The following is a 20,957-nucleotide window of genomic DNA, read 5'->3' on the forward strand; positions in this document are numbered from 1 at the left end:
TTTTTAAGATAATGACTCACGTAAATTTACAATGTGCCAGACATTCTAATGTACAGTTTAGAGCTGTGCTAACATAATTGAAAAATGTTTTTCAAATAATCAATTAGCCTTTTAAAATGATAAACTTGGATTAACAAACACAACGTGCCATTGGAACACTGGAGAGATGGTTGATGATAATGGGCCTCTGTACGCCTACAGTTGATGTCAGAAGTTTACATACACTTAGGTTGGAGTCAATTAAACTTGTTTTTCAACCACTCCACAAATTTCTTGTTAACAAACTATAGCTTTGGAGGTGTACCTGTGGATGGACACTGTATATCAAGGTTTACCTTCAAACTCAGTGCCTCTTTGTTTGACATCATGGGAAAATCAAAATAAATCAGCCCAAAAAAATGTGTAGACCTCCACCAGTCTGGTTCATCCTTGGGAGCAATTTCCAAACACCTGAAGGCACCATGTTCATTTGAACAAACAATAGTACGTAAGTATAAACATCATGGGACCAGGCAGGAGTCATACCGCTCAGGATGGAGACGCGTTCTGTCTCCAAGAGATGAACGTACTTCGGTGCAAAAAGTGTGAATCAATCCCAGAACAACAGCAAAGGACCTTGTGAAGATGCTGGAGGAAACAGGTACAGAAGTATCTATATCCACAGCAAAACGAGTCCTATATCCACATAACCTGAAAGGCCGCTCAGCAAGGAAGAAGCCACTGCTCCAAAACTGTCATAAAAAAATCAGATGACAGTTTGCAACTGCACATGGGGACAAAGATCGTACTTTTTGGAGAAATGTCCTCTGGTCTGATGAAACAAAAACAGAACTGTTTGGCCATAATGACCATCGTTATGTTTGGAGGATTTTTTTTTAATGGGATTAAATGTCAGGAATTGTGAAAAGTTTCAATTCAGCCGTTTCCAGCTAGTCATTTACAACTTTAACAATGTCTACACTGTATTTCTGAACAATTTGATGTTATTTTAAATGGACAAAAATTGTGCTTTTCTTTCAAAAACAAGGACATTTCTGAGTGACCCCAAACTTCTGAACGGTAGTGAATCTCTATAGATCATTATTCATAAACTATAAACATTGATGGTAAAATGCACATTTTTCATCGACCTGGACCAGTATTATATTGCAGACAGAGCGAAATAGTATGTAGCCTGTTATTTTATTACTTGTGTTGATATCATATTCAAACCAAAGTGAGTACAGAGGACATCATTGTTGAGTTTTGGTGAGTGATAAGTCTTATTTGAAACTTCTCGTGAAAAATCTGAATCATTCTCTCAACATCCCATTTTGTTCTTAATATACTGGTTCATACATTGAACGTTAGTGTATTGCTATATAAACACGTGTATTCCTCTTTACATTATGCAAAGGGTACATCCTCCGTTGGCAAATTAAATTGGGCACCAAATGGAACAAAACATGCGGACACAGAGAGGGACTGGTCATATTACACATTTTTAGATATTTTAAAAACGTTTTCCAGTGCGTGCTCCAATGAACACAGCCCAGGAAATAGCATATAAAGGGCGTGAATGTTCTCTTTTTACATCAGTGGTATTATACCCCACCCTATCTTGCTTTAAAGTACTGTAATTATGTTTTACCTTGGCACACAGCGTTTCCCATTGCCACCTTACACTCAAATATGAAGATCTGGGGCCAAATGTGTCAAGTGTGTTAGAGTAGGAGAGCAGATCTAGGATTAGGTCCCTCCTGTTCATAATATAGTCTTATTAATTATGATCTAAAACTCAAAACTGATCCTAGATCAGCACTCTTACTCCAAAATAATTATACATACAGGCCATGAGAGTGGATCCATGTATATAACAGTCAAAAGGCAATGCTTTCTCCTATTGAGTCTTCACGTGACACGAAGGGTCCTAAAATGATAACAAAAACATTACACAGTCACCGGAGATTACGAGAGCCTCCATCTCTGTTCCTGTCGCAGTTAAACTTCTGTTTGACTTATCAAACCAAACAGTTTAAACAGGAGAAAATTAAATTAACAATGGTGCCACAAATGTACTACCAATTACTATGTACCTACAATAAGATAATCATGTGTCAATGTAGACCGACTACAAACAAACACAGAGAATAGTCAAATTCTTAAGATATGCTACTCTTTACGGTAATATATTGTGCAGAGAGCAGTGGACAAAAAAATATACATTTCTTCTCTATGTTTGCCGTAAAAATAAATAAAAAAAAGGCACAAAGGGTTAAAGGAACACTCAGAAAGATGACATCATCATACAGGCAGTTAACCCACTGTTTCTAGGCCGTCATTGAAAATAAGAATTTGTTCTTAACTGACTTGCCTGGTTAAATAAAGGTTAAAAAAAATAGAAAATACAAAATGGGGCAACTTCCTACTTACAGACAACAGAGAGAATTACAAATCTGCCAAGACTGACATTATTGGCTATTCCCAATGTGTGTGTACCACAGGAGAGGATGCAAATTGTTACGTTTGTTTAATAATGGTCATCTTGGCGGCAGATTTGAATTCTGCTGTTGCTGTTGTATAATGTCCTTCTGTTAATGATGTAATCTGCTGAGTGTGCCTTTAATTCTTCAGCTGTGTGCACCACTACCAGGCACATACAGTGTAGAGACTGAAGGGTTTCTTCAACCTAGCACTTTTTCAGGATTTGGGCTGTAAGAGAGCATCTATGGTGGGAATCGGCATTCAGCAATATCCATAATATTTCCTTATTATATAGATAAGCGCTCAAGAATCCAACTTTTTGCCCGACCATACCATGGCAGAGCTCAAATGACTGACAAGTGACAACAATAGCGTTCATGACTTGTTCCACTCAAACAAGAAGGCTGCCCAAAGCTCAGCTCTGCTTTGAACCGGATGTCAAATGAATTAGCAAGTTTATGTTTCCTTCATTAATTCAACATAATATGCTAACAAAACAAGTTCCTGTTTGCTCAAAAAATATTTGCACAAAAAAAAGCACGCTGGAACAAAAACTTGCTTGATAAAGAATGTTTGTTTGTAGAACGTGTTCCCTAAGGAGATGCAGCTAACTTAGCGTGTCGAGTTCCAATTGCTGCCAATCTCAAATCTGTTGGTTTTGCAAGGTGTGTGTATTGTTTCTGGTATCGTATTTGCTGATAAGGAAAGTTGTAACCTTTAAACACCTACATAAAATCCGCAAAGAAAAATCTGAAAAAATATCTGGTAACGACTACCAGAGCACACAAAACAAGACTGTTTCATTTACAGATTGGATGATAATTAAAGGGATAGTTCGGGATTTTGGCAATGAAGTCCTTTATCTACTTCCTCAGTCAGATGAACTTGTGGACACCATTTTTATGTCTAACTTCCAGTATGCAGGAAGTTAGAGGTCATTTTGGGAGCCAAGGCTAATTAGCGTTAGCACAATAATTGTAAGTCTACAGGAACAGCTAGCATATTAGCTGTTCCCATAGACATCCAGTCATTGCTCTAATGCTAGTAGCAATTGCTCACTGCTGCTCCTCTTCGGCCTGGGGTGGGACCTCGGGCTGAACCTGGTCCTCAGGTTGGGGCTGCTCCTGGGGGGGCCTGGCTGGGGCCGGGAGAGGAGGGGGCCGCGGGGGCACAGCCTGATGCTGTCTCTGGCGGTATGCGATGACAGTGCCCAGAAGCAGGGCGATGACCGTCATGAGGTAGAGGTCCCACTCGGGGCCCAGGAGCTGGTCAAGGTCCACCTGACTGACCAGCTCAGTCATCTGTTGGAGGGGGGATGGAGCGAGGAGGGAGGGGGAGAAATGAAGAGGGAGGTCAGAGGGAGAGGGGGCAGAAAGAGAGAACATGGATTACATTTAACAAACAGTACAATCCCATGAATCCTGAACAAATGTAGTAAACTACAACTAGCCTAAGTTTGCCTCAAACATTGAGCCTGGCCCCCACGAGTTGAAATAGAAACGACTGAGGAAACTGAATCTCCCAGAGTCACCCGGGTCCAGGAAGCGCTCTGTACTGTACACTCACGTTGAGGTCGTGCATGTACTGCAGGGTGTAGACCAGGCTCAGTTTACACAGAGCCAGGAAGACGGGCACCTGGGCGTCGGGACTGGCCTCGGCAGCCATGTCATAGAAACGCTTGGCCAGGTGGATGTCCTACACCAGGCAGAAAGATAGAGGGTTACATGGTTGTGTGCGTATATTAATGTGTGTGCATGTGTGTGTTTGCCCACCTGTTTAATGCCCAGGCCTTTCTCATGCATGTAGCCCAAGTTGAACATGGCCTGAGCACTGTGCTGCTGCTCCGAGGCCAGCCTATAGTGGATGACAGCAGTCTCGTAGTCCACATCAGTACCATAACCGTAGAAATGGTAGTCCCCAAGCTTTATTCTAGCCACAGTATAACCTGGGTAACACAGTTAGACATATAGTACCCACGTCAGTGCCGTAACCGTACACACATCAACATCATGACCGTAGAAGGGGTAGTCCCCCAGCGTTTATCCTAGCCACTGTATAAACTAGGCCCAGTTTTTCAAACCAAATGTCATGGGATCATATATCAAATCACATTTTATTGGTCACATACACACGGTTAGCAAATGTTATTGTGAGTGTAGTGAAATGCTTGTGCTTCTAGTTCCAACAATGCAGCAATATCTAACAAGTAATCTAACAATTCCACAACAACTACCTAATACACACAAATCTAAGTAAAGGAATGGAATATGAATATATACATATAAATACATATAAATATATATAAATATATAGATGAGCAGTGACAGAGCTCATATGAAATGAGTAACGCAAGATATGTAAACATTATTAAAGTGACTAGTGATCCATTTATTAAAGTGGCCAATGATTTCAAGTCTGAATGTAGGCAGCAGCCTCTCAATGGTAGTGATGGCTGTTTAACAGTCTGATGGCCTTGAGATAGAAGCTGTTTTTCAGTCTCTCGGTCCCAGCTTTGATGCACCTGTACTGACCTCGTCCTCTGGATGATAGAGGTGAACAGGCACTTGGTAGTTGTTGTCCTTGATGATCTTTTTATACAACATGTTCTCTCTGCTACCGCACGGCAAGGAGTACCGGAGCGCCAAGTCTAGGTCCAAGAGGCTTCTAAAGAGCTTCTACCCCCAAGCCATAAGACTCCAGAACATCTAATCAAATGGCTACCCAGACTAATTGCATTATCCCCCCCTCCTCTTTTACACCGCTGCTACTCTCTGTTGTTATCATCTATGCATAGTCACTTTAATAACTCTACCTACAATTGAAGTCGGAAGTTTACATACACCTCAGCCAAATACATTCAAATTCAGCTTTTCACAATTCCTGACATTTAATCCCAGTAAAAATTCCCTGTCTTAGGTCAGTGAAGATCACCCCTTTATTTTAAGAATGTGAAATGTCAGGTTTGTAGGCCTCCTTGCTCACACATGCTTTTTCAGATTCCATCTTCATGATGCCATCTATTTTGTGAAGCTCACCAGTCCCTCCCTGCAGCAAAGCACCCCCCACAACATGAATGTTTAAAACTGCACTGTTGGTTAGGGGATTGAAAGTAAGCATTTCACTGTAAGGTCTACATCTGTTGTATTCGGCACATGTGACTAATACAATTTTATTTTATATTTATTGTAGCATATAATGTGATATGTTGTATATTTTCTTCCATTTTGTCACATGATCATTTTAATGTGGATTCAAATGTTTGTTTTTTAACTGGGCCCCTGGGTAACACAGTACACACGTCAGTCCCGTGACCGTAGAAGTGGTTGTCCCCCAGCTTTATCCTAGTCATTGTTTAACCACACTTGAACACACAGTACACATGTCATTACCATACGTTTTAATACCCCAGCTTTATCTTACCTCTCCTTGCCAACAATAACTTAAAGGTACAAAAACAAGATGGTTGCTCAGCACAGCAATAAGAGGGGAGGGTGATTTATGAAGGAGGCTAGACCAACCCTGTGCTGCTGCTCTGGTCCAATGGAGGAGGGCTCGAGGGTACGTCTCGTTCTCACTGAAGATCCGGGCCTCTGCTTAAAGTGAGAAATACAAACAAACAAACAAACAAACAAACAAACAAACAAACAAAAACACACACACACACACACACACACACACACACACCAAATTATTATCCAATTGTTTCATTCCGAACAGAATCTCAATATATATTTTTTCCAATAGTGCACTTTTCATATACATGGTAAAATAATGGTTAATAAACAACTCCAAGGGGGCCCCTATAAAATCAGTTTTATATTTTACTTTTAAAACTGCAAGAATCGGACCCTTAAAAAAAAAAAAAAGCCTAAAATGACACCCAAATATAACTGCCTGCAGCTCAGGACCTAAAGCAAGGACATGCATATTCTTGATACCATTTGAGAGGAAACACTTTGAAGTTTGTGAACATTTGAAATGAATGTGGTAGAATACAACACATGAGATCTGGTAAAAGATAATACAAAGACATATTTTTTGTTGTGTCCTCATCTTTGAAATGCAAGAGAAGGGCCATTGTATGACTTAAGAATCTAGGCGCAATTTAGGTTTTGGCTACTAGATGGCAGCAGTGTATGTGAAAAGTTTTAGACTTATCCAATGAACCATTGTATTTCTGTTCAAAATGTTGTAATGTTGTATAAAGTCTGCCCAAATGTGCCTAATTAGTCAATATACATAACTGTGCACTCTCCTCAAACAATAGCGTGGTATGTTTTATTATAAAAACTAGCTACTGTAAATTGGACAGTGCAGTTAGATCAAAAATAATGTAAGTTTTCTTCCCATATACGACATGTCTATGTCCTGGGAAATATTTTCTGATAATTACAACCTCATGTTAACCACATTAGAGCAAGTTAGCTCAACCGTCCCGTTGGGGGGGGACCGATCCCAAAGAGGTTTTAATTAATGGCTTTAGAATTGTTTTGTTCATAGAGAAACAACTCAATTCTGAGTCAATGTCAATGCTTAAATCACAGAACACTATTTTCTTTTGGTGTGAAAAACTAACATTTGGGTTTTTAAGTGTAATTCCCCTTTAATTGAGTGTCTGGCCTTTTAATTGTGCTTCTAATAAGTGAGGAATGTGTCGTTTAAGGTGATGGTCTATCAATGTATCTGTACTGCTGTTGTTCATTTCATGACAAAGTTTGCAAATAACAAATAATAGATACAATTCTATAATTTAGGGGTCACGAACCGGTCGATCGCTAAAAGGCAATACTAGTCGATCACCAGACGTTTCTGTAGAAAAGCCATAAAGGATTGTTCTCCTTTTTTATTATTCATGTTGCGGTATGTGCACTTGATTCAGAAGCCCTGCGCACCGGGTAGGCAAAGTGTTCCCATTTTGAACCATTTAAAATGTGCCTAAAAAAAACTAACTCCGCCTGCCCGGTGGACCGGGAGATCTGTGTAGCTCATATCACCATCCACCAGGATGGATATAGGTCTGTAACAGTTTGGGTCCAAGGTGTCTCCCCCTTTGAAGAGGGGGATGACTGCGGCAGCTTTCCAATCCTTGGGGATCTCAGACGATATGAAAGAGAGGTTGAACAAGCTGGTAATAGGGGTTGCGACAATGGCGGCGGATAGTTTCAGAAATAGAGGGTCCAGATTGTCAAGCCCAGCTGATTTGTACGGATCCAGGATTTGCAGCTCTTTCTGAACATCTGCTATCTGGATTTGGGTTAAGGAGAAGCTGGGGAGGCTTGGGCGAGTAGCTGCGCGGGGGGGTCTACAGATTCTCCCTTTAACCTGTTTTAGTTTGGTTGGAAATGTTGATACTGGAGACTTATCAGAAGAAAGTGTGTAACCTAGCATTTATAGCAGCTAAGAAACGCAGTGAGTTTAGCTTAAGGCTCTAGGGTAATGGCCCGTGTGCACCGATCCAGGATCAGCTTCACTTACCCTCCCTCATTACAGACCTTAGATCAGTGTTATGGGGCATCTTCATCCTATTTCTCTGGGGCAGAAGCTGATTTAGGTACTGTTGATGTAGGTAGTAGCCTGCGGCTATGTTTTCAACTCTCTGGTAGAGATACTCTGAATGATCAGCTATGAAAAGCCAACGGACATTTACTCCTGAGGTGCTGACTTGCTGCACACTCGACAACCACTGTGATTAATATTATTTGACCCTGCTGGTCATCTATGAACATTTGAACATTTTGGCCATGTTCTGTTATAATCTCCACCCATCACAACCAGAAGAGGACTGGCCACCCCTCATAGTATGGTTCCTCTCTTGGTTTCTTCCTAGGTTCTGGCCTTTCTAGGGAGTTTTCCTAGCCACCGTGCTTCTACACCTGCATTGCTTGCTGTTTTGGGATTTTAGGCTGGGTTTGTGAAATCAGCTGATGTAAGAATGGTTTTAGAAATACATTTGATTGCAATTCATTGGAAGGTTGGTTATCCTCCCACAATGGATGGAAGAAATGTCAAGTTATGTATAACTAGATTTGATTTATTACAAGATTAAGGGTATACTGTGCAACTTTCATAATGTAACGGTCGTCGGTGGAAGAAGAGGAGGACCAATGCGCAGCGTGGTAAGTGCTCATATTTTTAATAACGTAATGAACACCGATCAAAACTAAATAAAACGACAAACGAACAGTCCTGTATGGTGCTGAAAAAACACTGAACAGAAAATATATCACCCACCCCTCAAGGGTGAAAACAGGCTGCCTAAGTATGGTTCTCAATCAGGGACAACGATTGACAGCTGCCTCTGATTGAGAACCATACCAGGCCAAACACAGAAATACCAAATCATAGAAAAAAGAACATAGACTGCCCACCCAACTCATGCCCTGACGATACTAAAACAAAGACATCACAAAGGAACTAAGGTCAGAACGTGACACATAAGGTCGGGATGCCTTATGGATGCCGTATATGGAATATTGTACAACAAAAGGAGTCTATTGAAAACATGCCCACGTAAGGGTCGATATCCAGACTACATGACCAAAAGTATGTGGCACTTGCTCGTCAAACATCTCATTCCAAAACCATGAGCATTAATATGGAGTTGGTCACCCCTTTGCTGCTATAAGCGCCTCCACTCTTCTGGATGTTGGAACATCGATTACGGGGACTTGCTCAAATTCAGCAACAAGAGCATTAGTGAGGTCGGGCACTGATGTTGGGCTATTACACCTGGCATGCAGTCGGCGTTCCAATTCATCCCAAAGATGCTAGATTGGATTGAGGTCAGGGCTCTGTGGAGGCCAGTCAAGTTCTTCCACACCGATCTTGACAAACCATTTCTGTATGGACCTCACTTTGTGCACAGGGGCATTGTCATGCTGAAACAGGAATGGGCCTTTCCTAAACTGTTGGAAGCACAGAATCGTCTAGAATGTCATTGTATACTGTAGCGTTAAGATTTCCCTTCACTGGAACTAAGGAGCCTAGCCCGAACCATGAAAAACAGCCCCAGACCATTATTCCTCCTCCACCAAACTATAAAGTTAGTACTATGCATTGGGGCAGGTGGCGTTCTCCCGGCATCCGGCAAACCCAGAGTGAGAGTGGTAACAGGAACAATCTAAGGCGAAACAGCTATTACCTATGTCGTTGCACATTGGCCCAGTAACGATACCAGGATAATTTGACATTGTTATGGAAAGGACAGACCAGTCATATAATATACATTTACATTTAAGTCATTTAGCAGACGCTCTTATCCAGAGCGACTTACAAATTGGTGCATTCACCTTATTACATCCAGTGGAACAGCCACTTTACAATAGTGCATCTAAATCTTTTAAGGGGGGATGAGAAGGATTACTTTATCCTATCCTAGGTATTCCTTAAAGAGGTGGGGTTTCAGGTGTCTCCGGAAGGTGGTGATTGACTCCGCTGTCCTGGCGTCGTGAGGGAGTGTGTTCCACCATTGGGGAGCCAGAGCAGCGAACAGTTTTGACTGGGCTGAGCGGGAACTGTACTTCCTCAGTGGTAGGGAGGCGAGCAGGCCAGAGGTGGATGAACGCAGTGCCCTTGTTTGGGTGTAGGGCCTGATCAGAGCCTGGAGGTACTGAGGTGCCGTTCCCCTCACAGCTCCGTAGGCAAGCACCATGGTCTTGTAGCGGATGCGAGCTTCAACTGGAAGCCAGTGGAGAGAGCGGAGGAGCGGGGTGACGTGAGAGAACTTGGGAAGGTTGAACACCAGACGGGCTGCGGCGTTCTGGATGAGTTGTAGGGGTTTAATGGCACAGGCAGGGAGCCCAGCCAACAGCGAGTTGCAGTAATCCAGACGGGAGATGACAAGTGCCTGGATTAGGACCTGCGCCGCTTCCTGTGTGAGGCAGGGTCGTACTCTGCGGATGTTGTAGAGCATGAACCTACAGGAACGGGCCACCGCCTTGATGTTAGTTGAGAACGACAGGGTGTTGTCCAGGATCACGCCAAGGTTCTTAGCGCTCTGGGAGGAGGACACAATGGAGTTGTCAACCGTGATGGCGAGATCATGGAACGGGCAGTCCTTCCCCGGGAGGAAGAGCAGCTCCGTCTTGCCGAGGTTCAGCTTGAGGTGGTGATCCGTCATCCACACTGATATGTCTGCCAGACATGCAGAGATGCGATTCGCCACCTCGTCATCAGAAGGGGGAAAGGAGAAGATTAATTGTGTGTTGTCTGCATAGCAATGATAGGAGAGACCATGTGAGGTTATGACAGAGCCAAGTGACTTGGTGTATAGCGAGAATAGGAGAGGGCCTAGAACAGAGCCCTGGGGGACACCAGTGGCGCGTGGTGAGGAGACAGATTCTCGCCACGCCACCTGGTAGGAGCGACCTGTCAGGTAGGACGCAATCCAAGCGTGGGCCGCGCCGGAGATGCCCAACTCGGAGAGGGTGGAGAGGAGGATCTGATGGTTCACAGTATCGAAGGCAGCCGATAGGTCTAGAAGGATGAGAGCAGAGGAGAGAGAGTTAGCTTTAGCAGTGCGGAGCACCTCCGTGATACAGAGAAGAGCAGTCTCAGTTGAATGACTAGTCTTGAAACCTGACTGATTTGGATCAAGAAGGTCATTCTGAGAGAGATAGCGGGAGAGCTGACCAAGGACGGCACGTTCAAGAGTTTTGGAGAGAAAAGAAAGAAGGGATACTGGTCTGTAGTTGTTGACATCGGAGGGATCGAGTGTAGGTTTTTTCAGAAGGGGTGCAACTCTCGCTCTCTTGAAGACGGAAGGGACGTAGCCAGTGGTCAGGGATGAGTTGATGAGCGAGGTGAGGTAAGGGAGAAGGTCTCCGGAAATGGTCTGGAGAAGAGAGGAGGGGATAGGGTCGAGCGGGCAGGTTGTTAGGCGGCCGGCCGTCACAAGACGCGAGATTTCATCTGGAGAGAGAGGGGAGAAAGAGGTCAGAGCACAGGGTAGGGCAGTGTGAGCAGAACCAGCGGTGTCGTTTGACTTAGCAAACGAGGATCGGATGTCGTCGACCTTCTTTTCAAAATGGTTGACGAAGTCATCTGCAGAGAGGGAGGAGGGGGAGGGGAGGAGGATTCAGGAGGGAGGAGAAGGTGGCAAAGAGCTTCCTAGGGTTAGAGGCAGATGCTTGGAATTTAGAGTGGTAGAAAGTGGCTTTAGCAGCAGAGACAGAGGAGGAAAATGTAGAGAGGAGGGAGTGAAAGGATGCCAGGTCCGCAGGGAGGCGAGTTTTCCTCCATTTCCGCTCGGCTGCCCGGAGCCCTGTTCTGTGAGCTCGCAATGAGTCGTCGAGCCACGGAGCGGGAGGGGAGGACCGAGCCGGCCTGGAAGATAGGGGACATAGAGAGTCAAAGGATGCAGAAAGGGAGGAGAGGAGGGTTGAGGAGGCAGAATCAGGAGATAGGTTGGAGAAGGTTTGAGCAGAGGGAAGAGATGATAGGATGGAAGAGGAGAGAGTAGCGGGGGAGAGAGAGTGAAGGTTGGGACGGCGCGATACCATCCGAGTAGGGGCAGTGTGGGAAGTGTTGGATGAGAGCGAGAGGGAAAAGGATACAAGGTAGTGGTCGGAGACTTGGAGGAGTTGCAATGAGGTTAGTGGAAGAACAGCATCTAGTAAAGATGAGGTCGAGCGTATTGCCTGCCTTGTGAGTAGGGGGAAGGTGAGAGGGTGAGGTCAAAGAGGAGAGGAGTGGAAAGAAGGAGGCAGAGAGGAATGAGTCAAAGGTAGACGTGGGGAGGTTAAAGTCGCCCAGAACTGTGAGAGGTGAGCCGTCCTCAGGAAAGGAGCTTATCAAGACATCAAGCTCATTGATGAACTCTCCGAGGGGACCTGGAGGGCGATAAATGATAAGGATGTTAAGCTTGAAAGGGCTGGTAACTGTGACAGCATGAAATTCAAAGGAGGCGATAGACAGATGGGTAAGGGGAGAAAGAGAGAATGACCACTTGGGAGAGATGAGGATCCCGGTGCCACCACCCCGCTGACCAGAAGCTCTCGGGGTGTGCGAGAACACGTGGGCGGACGAGGAGAGAGCAGTAGGAGTAGCAGTGTTGTCTGTGGTGATCCATGTTTCCGTCAGTGCCAAGAAGTCGAGGGACTGGAGGGAGGCATAGGCTGAGATGAACTCTGCCTTGTTGGCCGCAGATCGGCAGTTCCAGAGGCTACCGGAGACCTGGAACTCCACGTGGGTCGTGCGCGCTGGGACCACCTGATTAGGGTGGCCGCGGCCACGCGGTGTGGAGCGTTTGTATGGTCTGTGCAGAGAGGAGAGAACAGGGATAGACAGACACATAGTTGACAGGCTACAGAAGAGGCTACGCTAATGCAAGGAGATTGGAATGACAAGTGGACTACACGTCTCGAATGTTCAGAAAGTTAATCTTACGTAGCAAGAATCTTATTGACTAAAATGATTAAAAATGATACAGTACTGCTGAAGTAGGCTAGCTGGCAGTGGCTGCGTTGTTGACGCTACACTAATCAAGTCGTTCCGTTGAGTGTAATAGTTTCTACAGTGCTGCTATTCGGGGGCTAGCTGGCTAGCTAGCAGTGTTGATTACGTTACGTTGCGTTAAAAGAACGACAATAGCTGGCTAGCTAACCTAGAAAATCGCTCTAGACTACAATTATCTTTGATACACAGACGGCTATGTAGCTAGCTATGTAGCTAGCTACGATCAAACAAATCAAACCGTTGTGCTGTAATGAAATGAAATGAAAATGTGATACTACCTGTGGAGCGAAGCGGAATGCGACCGGGTTGTTGAGTGCGGAAGTTCTATTCAGTAGACGTTGGCTAGCTGTTGGCTAGCTAGCAGTGTCTCCTACGTTAAGGACGACAAATAGCTGGCTAGCTAACCTCGGTAAATTAAGATAATCACTCTAAGACTACACGCTCTAAACTACACAATTATCTTGGATACGAAGACAGCAAAGACAACTATGTAGCTAGCTAACACTACCCTAATAATATATAATATGGGAGTGAAGTGTTAGACTCCTTGGTGAGATACATCTAAGCCGTGTCTAAGGGTAGTGAATGCTAAAGAAATTGACACTATTTTCCAGGGATGGGGGTAGTCTTTTTCTCTCTCTTTGAAATGTTTCCTGAGGCTATGGTCTTGGGAGAGCAGTGAGTGAAATTCTGCAGTGTTGTTAGTATAAGAGCTCAATGATGTTGTGGCAGGTGGCAGCGTGGTAGGCACAGCTAGTCCCATGAATTAATCACAAAACATGAGGATTAGCTGATAACTACGAAATAATATAGAGCAGGTATTCCCAAACGGGGGTAGGCGCAATTCCCCAGGGGTACGCGCAATGCCGTCGGGGGTACGCCAAATAAAAATGTGATTCACATTTTTAAAAATGGGGCTATACAATTGGGTGAGGGTATTTTCTCGCCTGAGTAGCTTCATTTCACTGCCAAAAATGTAATTAAAACATCTAGTGTTCAGTGAAATAACACCACAATGTCAAATACAGGTAGACAATGCTGGGGAAAAGGCCACAAAAAACTATACAGACAATGCTTTCATCAAACAACACTGTTTCACAACGCATCAGTGACATGGCAGAAGATGTTTTGAAACAATTACTGCTTCGCATACAAGCCAGGGCCTGGCACAGCTCCTGGCATATGTCCGTTACGTTTATGGGGGGAGGGTAAATTAAGGAAGACATCCTCTTCTGCAAACCACTGGAAACATTGACAACATGAGAGGATATTTTTAAAGTACTGGACAGCTTTGTGACATCAAATGGACTTTGGTGGTCAAGATGTGTTGGTATCTGTACTGATGGCGCAAAAGCCCTGACAGGGAGACGTAGTGGAGTGGTAACGCGCGTGCAAGCATTTGCTCCCGACACCACTTGGGTACACTGCAGCATCCACTGAGAGGCTCTTGCTGCCAAGGGAATGCCTGACAACTTGAAAGACGTTTTGTACACTACAGTGAAAATGGTTAACTTTGTTAAAGCAAGGCCCCTGAACTCTCGTGTCTTTTCTGTATTATATGGGCAGCGACTATGTAACGCTTTCACAACATACAGAAGAGCGCTGTTTTTTTTAAATTGGGAGACGAGCTTAAAGTTTTTTTTACTGACCGTAATTTTCACTTGTCTGACCGCTTGCATGATGACGAGTTTCTCACAAGACTGGCCTATCTGGGTGATGTTTTTCCTTGCCTGAATTATCTGAATCTAGGATTACAGGGACTCTCCACAACTATACTCAATGTGTGGGACAAAATTGAGGCTATGATTAAGAAGTTGGAGCTCTTTTCTGTCTGTATTAACAAGGACAACACACAGGTATTTTCCATCATTGTATGATTTCTTTGTGCGCAAATTAACTCAAGCTTGCGGACAATGTCAAATGTGATATAGCAAAGCATCTGAGTGAGCTCGGTGCGCAGTTACGCAGGTACTTTCCCGAAATGGACGACACAAACAACTGGATTCGTTATCCCTTTCATGCCCTGCCTCCAGTCCACTTACCGATATCTGAACAAGCGAGCCTCATCGAAATTGCAACAAGCGGTTTTGTGAAAATTGTATTTAATCAGAAGCCACTGCCAGACTTCTGGATAGGTCTGCGCTCAGAGTTTCTTGCCTTGGCAAATCGCTCTGTTAAGACACTGATGCCCTTTGCAACCACGTACCTATGTGAGAGTGTATTCTTGGCCCTCACTAGCATGAAAACTAAATACAGTCACAGACTGTGTGTGGAAAATTATTTAAGATAGACTCTCTTCAATACAACCCAACATTGCAGAGTTATGTGCATCCTTTCAAGCACACCTTTCTCATTAACCTGTGGTGAGATATTGTGCCATCTTATATGTAAGATTGCTAAAGAAAGAGAATAATGATTGATTATTATTATATTATTATTTGTGCCCTGGTCCTATAAGAGTTCTTTGTCACTTCCCACGAGCCGGGTTCTGACAAAAACTCACGCTCATTCTTATGTTTAATAAATGTATCGTATAGTGTGTGTGTGTGTGTGTGTGTGTGGCAGGCTTACAATGATGTCAAAAAAACAACATTTGAGAGTGCGCTGACCCTGGTGCTAGAGGGGGGAATGCAGCTGGAGGTTGAATGTTTGAAGGCGTACGGGACTATAAAAAGTTTGGGAACCACTGATATAGAGAATCTGGAACTATTTATTCATCAGCATTTTGATATGCTCGAAAAAGAAACGGATACATCGAAGCGAACAAGAGAAGACCTTTCCTCAAGCTCTGCGAGCGAAAGGGAGGGAAGCAGCTGTCTAAAATACCAAATTTAACATTGGAGGGGGATGTTTTTATATCTATGTCTCCAGAGGATAGAGTATTGCTTACAAGCATTAGCGAGCAGTTAAAAAAAAAGATCTATTGCCTGGGCTACTGGGGGAGGTTGAGGACTTAAAAACAGGAATGGATTACAGTAATAAAATGATGGAAGAAATACGAGCGGAAAATAAGATATCGAAAACTAACATGGACTCCCTAAAACTATGGTATGATAAAACAATGAATGCCAAATGACTTGCTCTAAAGTGCAGAAGTATGAAAAATAATATGTTATAATGGGAATACAGAAGGATGAAAACCATCAGTCAACAGAGGAAAAAGTCCAGGTGTTCATGAAATGTAATCTCAAAATGACAGACAAACAGGTAGAAACAATTGATTTTCAAAGAGCTCACCGTTCTGGTGGCAGAGTAGCTATGCTAACCCACAACAATATGACAATTGCCTTGTTACAACAGGGGGGATTTAATAACACCCCATTCTCTATTAATGAACAATTTCCTCATGAAATAGTGGAGAGACAACGTGCCCTGTACCCCACTTTCAAAAGGCTCCGAGCAGAGAAGCAGAATGTTCTTCTCGTGGCCGATAAATTATATGAAAACAACCAAATGTTCAAGGACTGAAAGATTACAATGTGGCTGTGAGTGATAGCTACCTCCTGTTGAAGAAGTCCTCGATACATATTTGCACCGCATTACACAGTACAATTATGGATTCATTTGTTTTTACCCAAACTTTTTTATGCAGTATGGAACAGTGGACGTATCCTTTTTCTATTTATGCAGTATGGTACTTTGGACTACATGGACGTAATATCAGGATTATATTTGGGGGGGAAAGCGAGGGTAAGGGTAAGGCTGACCTTTTTTCTTCATTACTTTTTCTTTATTTCATTTGAAGATTGTACATGAGTTTCTTTGGTTTAATATGATATGGCCTAATTGTAGAGGTTGGGTATATTGTGGCTTAAAAGCTGTTATATAGTGCTGCCGAGGTTCTCTATTGGAATATGCCTATACGATCCTAAAATAATTGGTGTTATTACCCTTTTACATGTAAAAAATAAAACTCAATATAAAAAATGTAAAGGACGATTATTCTTCCGATACACACCGGCAAATGGATGGATTAGGTATTGTCAACAGGGTTGTTGTCTCTAGTGTGTGGTGGGCTGGTTAACACTGGGATAATGTGATTAAACTTAACAGTAGAACTACTACTGCTTTAGAGCAACGAGAGCAATTTTTTACAAAAATGTTCAAACAATTGAATCCAATGAAATGAGCAGGATGGGCTGCTTATAGCCTTGCTAGGACTTTCTAAATATGAGCATGCATTTATAATATTGTGCTGTTATTATTTCTATTAATATGATCTATTATTGATACTTTTAAAAAATCGGACTGTTTTCCATGTTATTTGGGTAGTTTTCTTAAGCATCCTCATAGATATTCATGTTATCATGGGACTGCCCATATTTCCCTCTGGCCATCGCCAATTGTCGGCCAAGGGTTTGCCTTAGGACTTAAAGGTGCGCCATGAGTCAGGAAGATGGTCTGATGACCTTAGTGACAACAGACCTAGATATGGGTGAAGGTTTACAGTGGTTCATCCTTAAAAAGTTGCAGCGAATTCTATGACACGTTATTTAAGTATGAACCACTGGTACCACTGATGCTAGTTAGTGCTAATTTGACAACCAGAAGGCATCTTTGAGAAGCATTTGATAGCCTTCAATAGTGGCTGTACTAGATAATTTAAAACCTTTTTTGTAAGAACATAGTATATGGGACTGATTTTAAGAAATGTTGCTTAATTCATTTTATTAATATTATGGTGTTTCCATTCCATGAAAAACAAAAAACCCTCTGGGTTTCCGTCAGGATGGAATGGAAAATATGGCAATGTACAACGTGACGCTCGGGAGTAGGCTACAGTACTGGGCTATTTAGCTAAAGAATCCCCATGCTGTGCGGAAAGGCGGGAGACCGGGGTTCAGTTCCACGATGAGGAGGAAGGAGTAGGCTGTCCTTGTAAATAAGAATTTGTTCTTAACTGATTCCATGTGTGCTATTTCATAGTTGTAATGTCTTCACTATTATTCTATAATGTGAAAAGGCCTGGATTTAGTAGGTGTGCCCAAACTTTGACTGGTACTTGCTTAATTCATTTGATTATTAGTATGGTGTCTCTATTCCAAGAAAAACTAAAAACCCTCTGGGTTTACGTTTGGATGGAATGGAAAATATTACGCTGTACAACATGACCGTCGGGAGTACTGGTCCATTTAGCTGCAGAATTCCCGTGTCGTGCAGGCACGCAGGAGACAGGGGTTCAACTTGCCGGCGGGGTGGAAGGAGTAGGCTGTCCTTGTAAGTAAGAATTTGTGCCTAGTTTAATAAAGGTTACATTTCTACACCCTAATTTTCTAATTCTAGTCTAACCAATACCCAAACGGAGATTCAGTCAAAGTAAAAATCTCAATGATTTATCAAGACCAGTTCCAATGCTTGTCTCAGAGCAGCGTGAAACGGTGCTAAAATAGTTGTAGGCTATTGCTTCAAATCCTATTGCTTCTAACTTCAATATACTCTTTAAATAAATAAGACATAGACCACTTTTAACAGCACATTACACAACACTAGTGAGACTAATGTTGCCTACAGTAGGCCTAGATCAGACTTCTGTGCACGGCTCTGTGGCCCATCCCATGCCCCCGTATCTTGAACTTCGCACGCGTTCAGTGGATACAGCTGGAGAATTGCAAAGCAATCCCATTGTGCGCCACTCGGGAGCCATGACCAATATGACCAATATACACTGCTCAAAAAAATAAAGGGAACACTAAAATAACACATCCTAGATCTGAATGAATGAAATATTCTTATTAAATACTTTTTTCTTTACATAGTTGAATGTGCTGACAACAAAATCACACAAAAATTATCAATGGAAATCAAATTTATCAACCCATGGAGGTCTGGATTTGGAGTCACACTCAAAATTAAAGTGGAAAACCACACTACAGGCTGAACCAACTTCGATGTAATGTCCTTAAAACAAGTCAAAATGAATTTCAGTAGTGTGTGTGGCCCCACGTGCCTGTATGACCTCTACAACGCCTGGGCATGCTCCTGATGAGGTGGCGGATGGTGTCCTGAGGGATCTCCTCCCAGACCTGGACTAAAGCATCCGCCAACTCCTGGACAGTCTGTGGTGCAACGTGGCGTTGGTGGATGGAGCGAGACATGATGTCCCATATGTGCTCAATTGGATTCAGGTCTGGGGAACAGGCGGGCCAGTCCATAGCATCAATGCCTTCCTCTTGCAGGAACTGCTGACACACTCCAGCCACATGAGGTCTAGCATTGTCTTGTATAGGAGGAACCCAGGGCCAACCGCACCAGTATATGGTCTCACAAGGGGTCTGAGGATCTCATCTCGGTACCTAATGGCAGTCAGGCTACCTCTGGCGAGCACATGGAGGGCTGTGCAGCCCCCCAAAGAAATGCCACCCCACACCATTACTGACCCACTGCCAAACCGGTCATGCTGGAGGATGTTGCAGGCAGCAGAACGTTCTCCACGGTGACTCCAGATTCTGTCACGTCTGTCACATGTGCTGAGTGTGAATCTGCTTTCATCTGTGAAGAGCACAGGGCGCCAGTGGCGAATTTGCCAATCTTGGTGTTCTCTGTTAAATGCTAAACATCCTGCACAGTGTTGGGCTGTAAGCACAACCCCCACCTGTGGATGTCGGGCCCTCATTACCAACCTCATGGAGTCTGTTTCTGACCGTTTGAGCAGACACATGCACATTTGTGGCCTGCTGGAGGCCATTTTGCAGGGCTCTGGCAGTGCTCCTCCTGCTCCCCCTTGCACAAAGGCGGAGGTAGCGGTCCTGCTGCTGGGTTGTTGCCCTCCTACAGCCTCTTCCACGTCTCCTGATGTACCGGCCTGTCTTCTGGTTGCGCCTCCATGCTCTGGACACTACGGTTATCACCTGCAGAACCACTCCTTTATTGGGGGTGTCTTGCTAATTGCCTATAATTTCCACCTGTTGTCTATTCCATTTGCACAACAGCATGTGAAATTTATTGTCAATCAGTGTTGCTTCCTAAGTGGACAGTTTGATTTCACAGAAGTGTGATTGACTTGGAGTTACATTGTGTTGTTTAAGTGTTGAGCAGTGTATATTGTCCTGCCAATAACAGGGTTAATAATATATCTGTGAGAATATCCAACAGGCTTTTATATAATTCTAAATGAATTAATAATAATAATAATTGTTTAAAAAATAACAATATTTTGGTGATGATTTCGTTTTCAAATAACGTAAAATGAGCGAGAAAAAGGAGAGAAAAACATGGGGTGAGACATTGTTACCAATTTGTAAATAAAGCTAGTTTGTTATATAGAATTATTTATCTATGTTTTTAGAGGAAGAGAAACCAAAAACCAAAAAAATCTCATGGGTCTCCCAGTCGAGGCCAGTACAGGTATTGAACTGGCATCTGTAGCAACACAGCTTACACTGCTATACAGTTTCTTACACTGTTGCGCCACTCAGGCGCTGTACAACGTGACCGGTCGGGAGTGGCCTATAGTACTACAGTAAGAGAAAAATAATAATAAAACAACAGTTTTAGTAAGTAATACTGAAGTCGTGCACATTTAGTTTCTATTTAGGTTTATATCGGCCATTCAATGTCAGTTAGAGACACAGTAGGATCCAAAAGAATAATCAGTGCTCTAACTCCCCCTTGCGCTGGTCTGGAGCAATGAAGTGGTGACGCAGGATACTGTACTAAACCACAAATTACCTTAGTCCCGCAGCATAATCTCAAAACCTTAGTGGAGCAACCACTGTAGGTCAAAAGAGATTAGAATAAATAAAGGAAATAGAGGAAGTAACGGTGCAGGTAGATGGAAAACCTTGGACCATTGCTACTAACTTCCGCGACGCATAATCAATCACAGATTACAAAAAGAAAACCAGCCCCGTCACGGACCAGGATGTCTTGCTCCCAGGCAGACTAAATAACTTTTTTGCCCGCTTTGAGGACAATACAGTGCCACGGACACGGCCAGCAACCAAAACATGTGGACTCTCCTTCACTGCAGCCGACATGAGGAAAACATTTAAACGTGTCAACCCTCGCAAGGCTGCAGGCCCAGACGGCATCCCCAGCCG

At 43.4% G+C, this 20,957-nt stretch overlaps 1 protein-coding gene across 2 annotated transcripts in view; it reads right to left on the reverse strand.

The window, feature by feature from the left end:
• Positions 1-1,163: 1,163 nt before the first annotated feature.
• The window catches only part of LOC118386733 (protein sel-1 homolog 1-like), a 67,087-nt gene continuing 47,293 nt past the window's right edge, over positions 1,164-20,957 (reverse strand). The window contains exons 18-21 of one of the 2 annotated variants that reach the window (XM_035774499.2): positions 5,982-6,053; positions 4,236-4,408; positions 4,030-4,158; positions 1,164-3,764 (exon numbers count right to left, since the gene is read on the reverse strand). In XM_035774499.2, the coding sequence (XP_035630392.1) occupies positions 3,519-3,764; positions 4,030-4,158; positions 4,236-4,408; positions 5,982-6,053 (620 nt within the window). In that variant the 3' untranslated portion in view covers positions 1,164-3,518. Of the gene's footprint in view, positions 3,765-4,029; positions 4,159-4,235; positions 4,409-5,981; positions 6,057-20,957 lie in introns of both variants that reach the window. The other variant, XM_035774498.2, reaches the window with a different exon arrangement.

The sequence above is a fragment of the Oncorhynchus keta genome, chromosome 8, assembly GCF_023373465.1.
Source record: "Oncorhynchus keta strain PuntledgeMale-10-30-2019 chromosome 8, Oket_V2, whole genome shotgun sequence".
In the NCBI taxonomy this organism is placed as follows: Eukaryota; Metazoa; Chordata; class Actinopteri; order Salmoniformes; family Salmonidae; genus Oncorhynchus; species Oncorhynchus keta.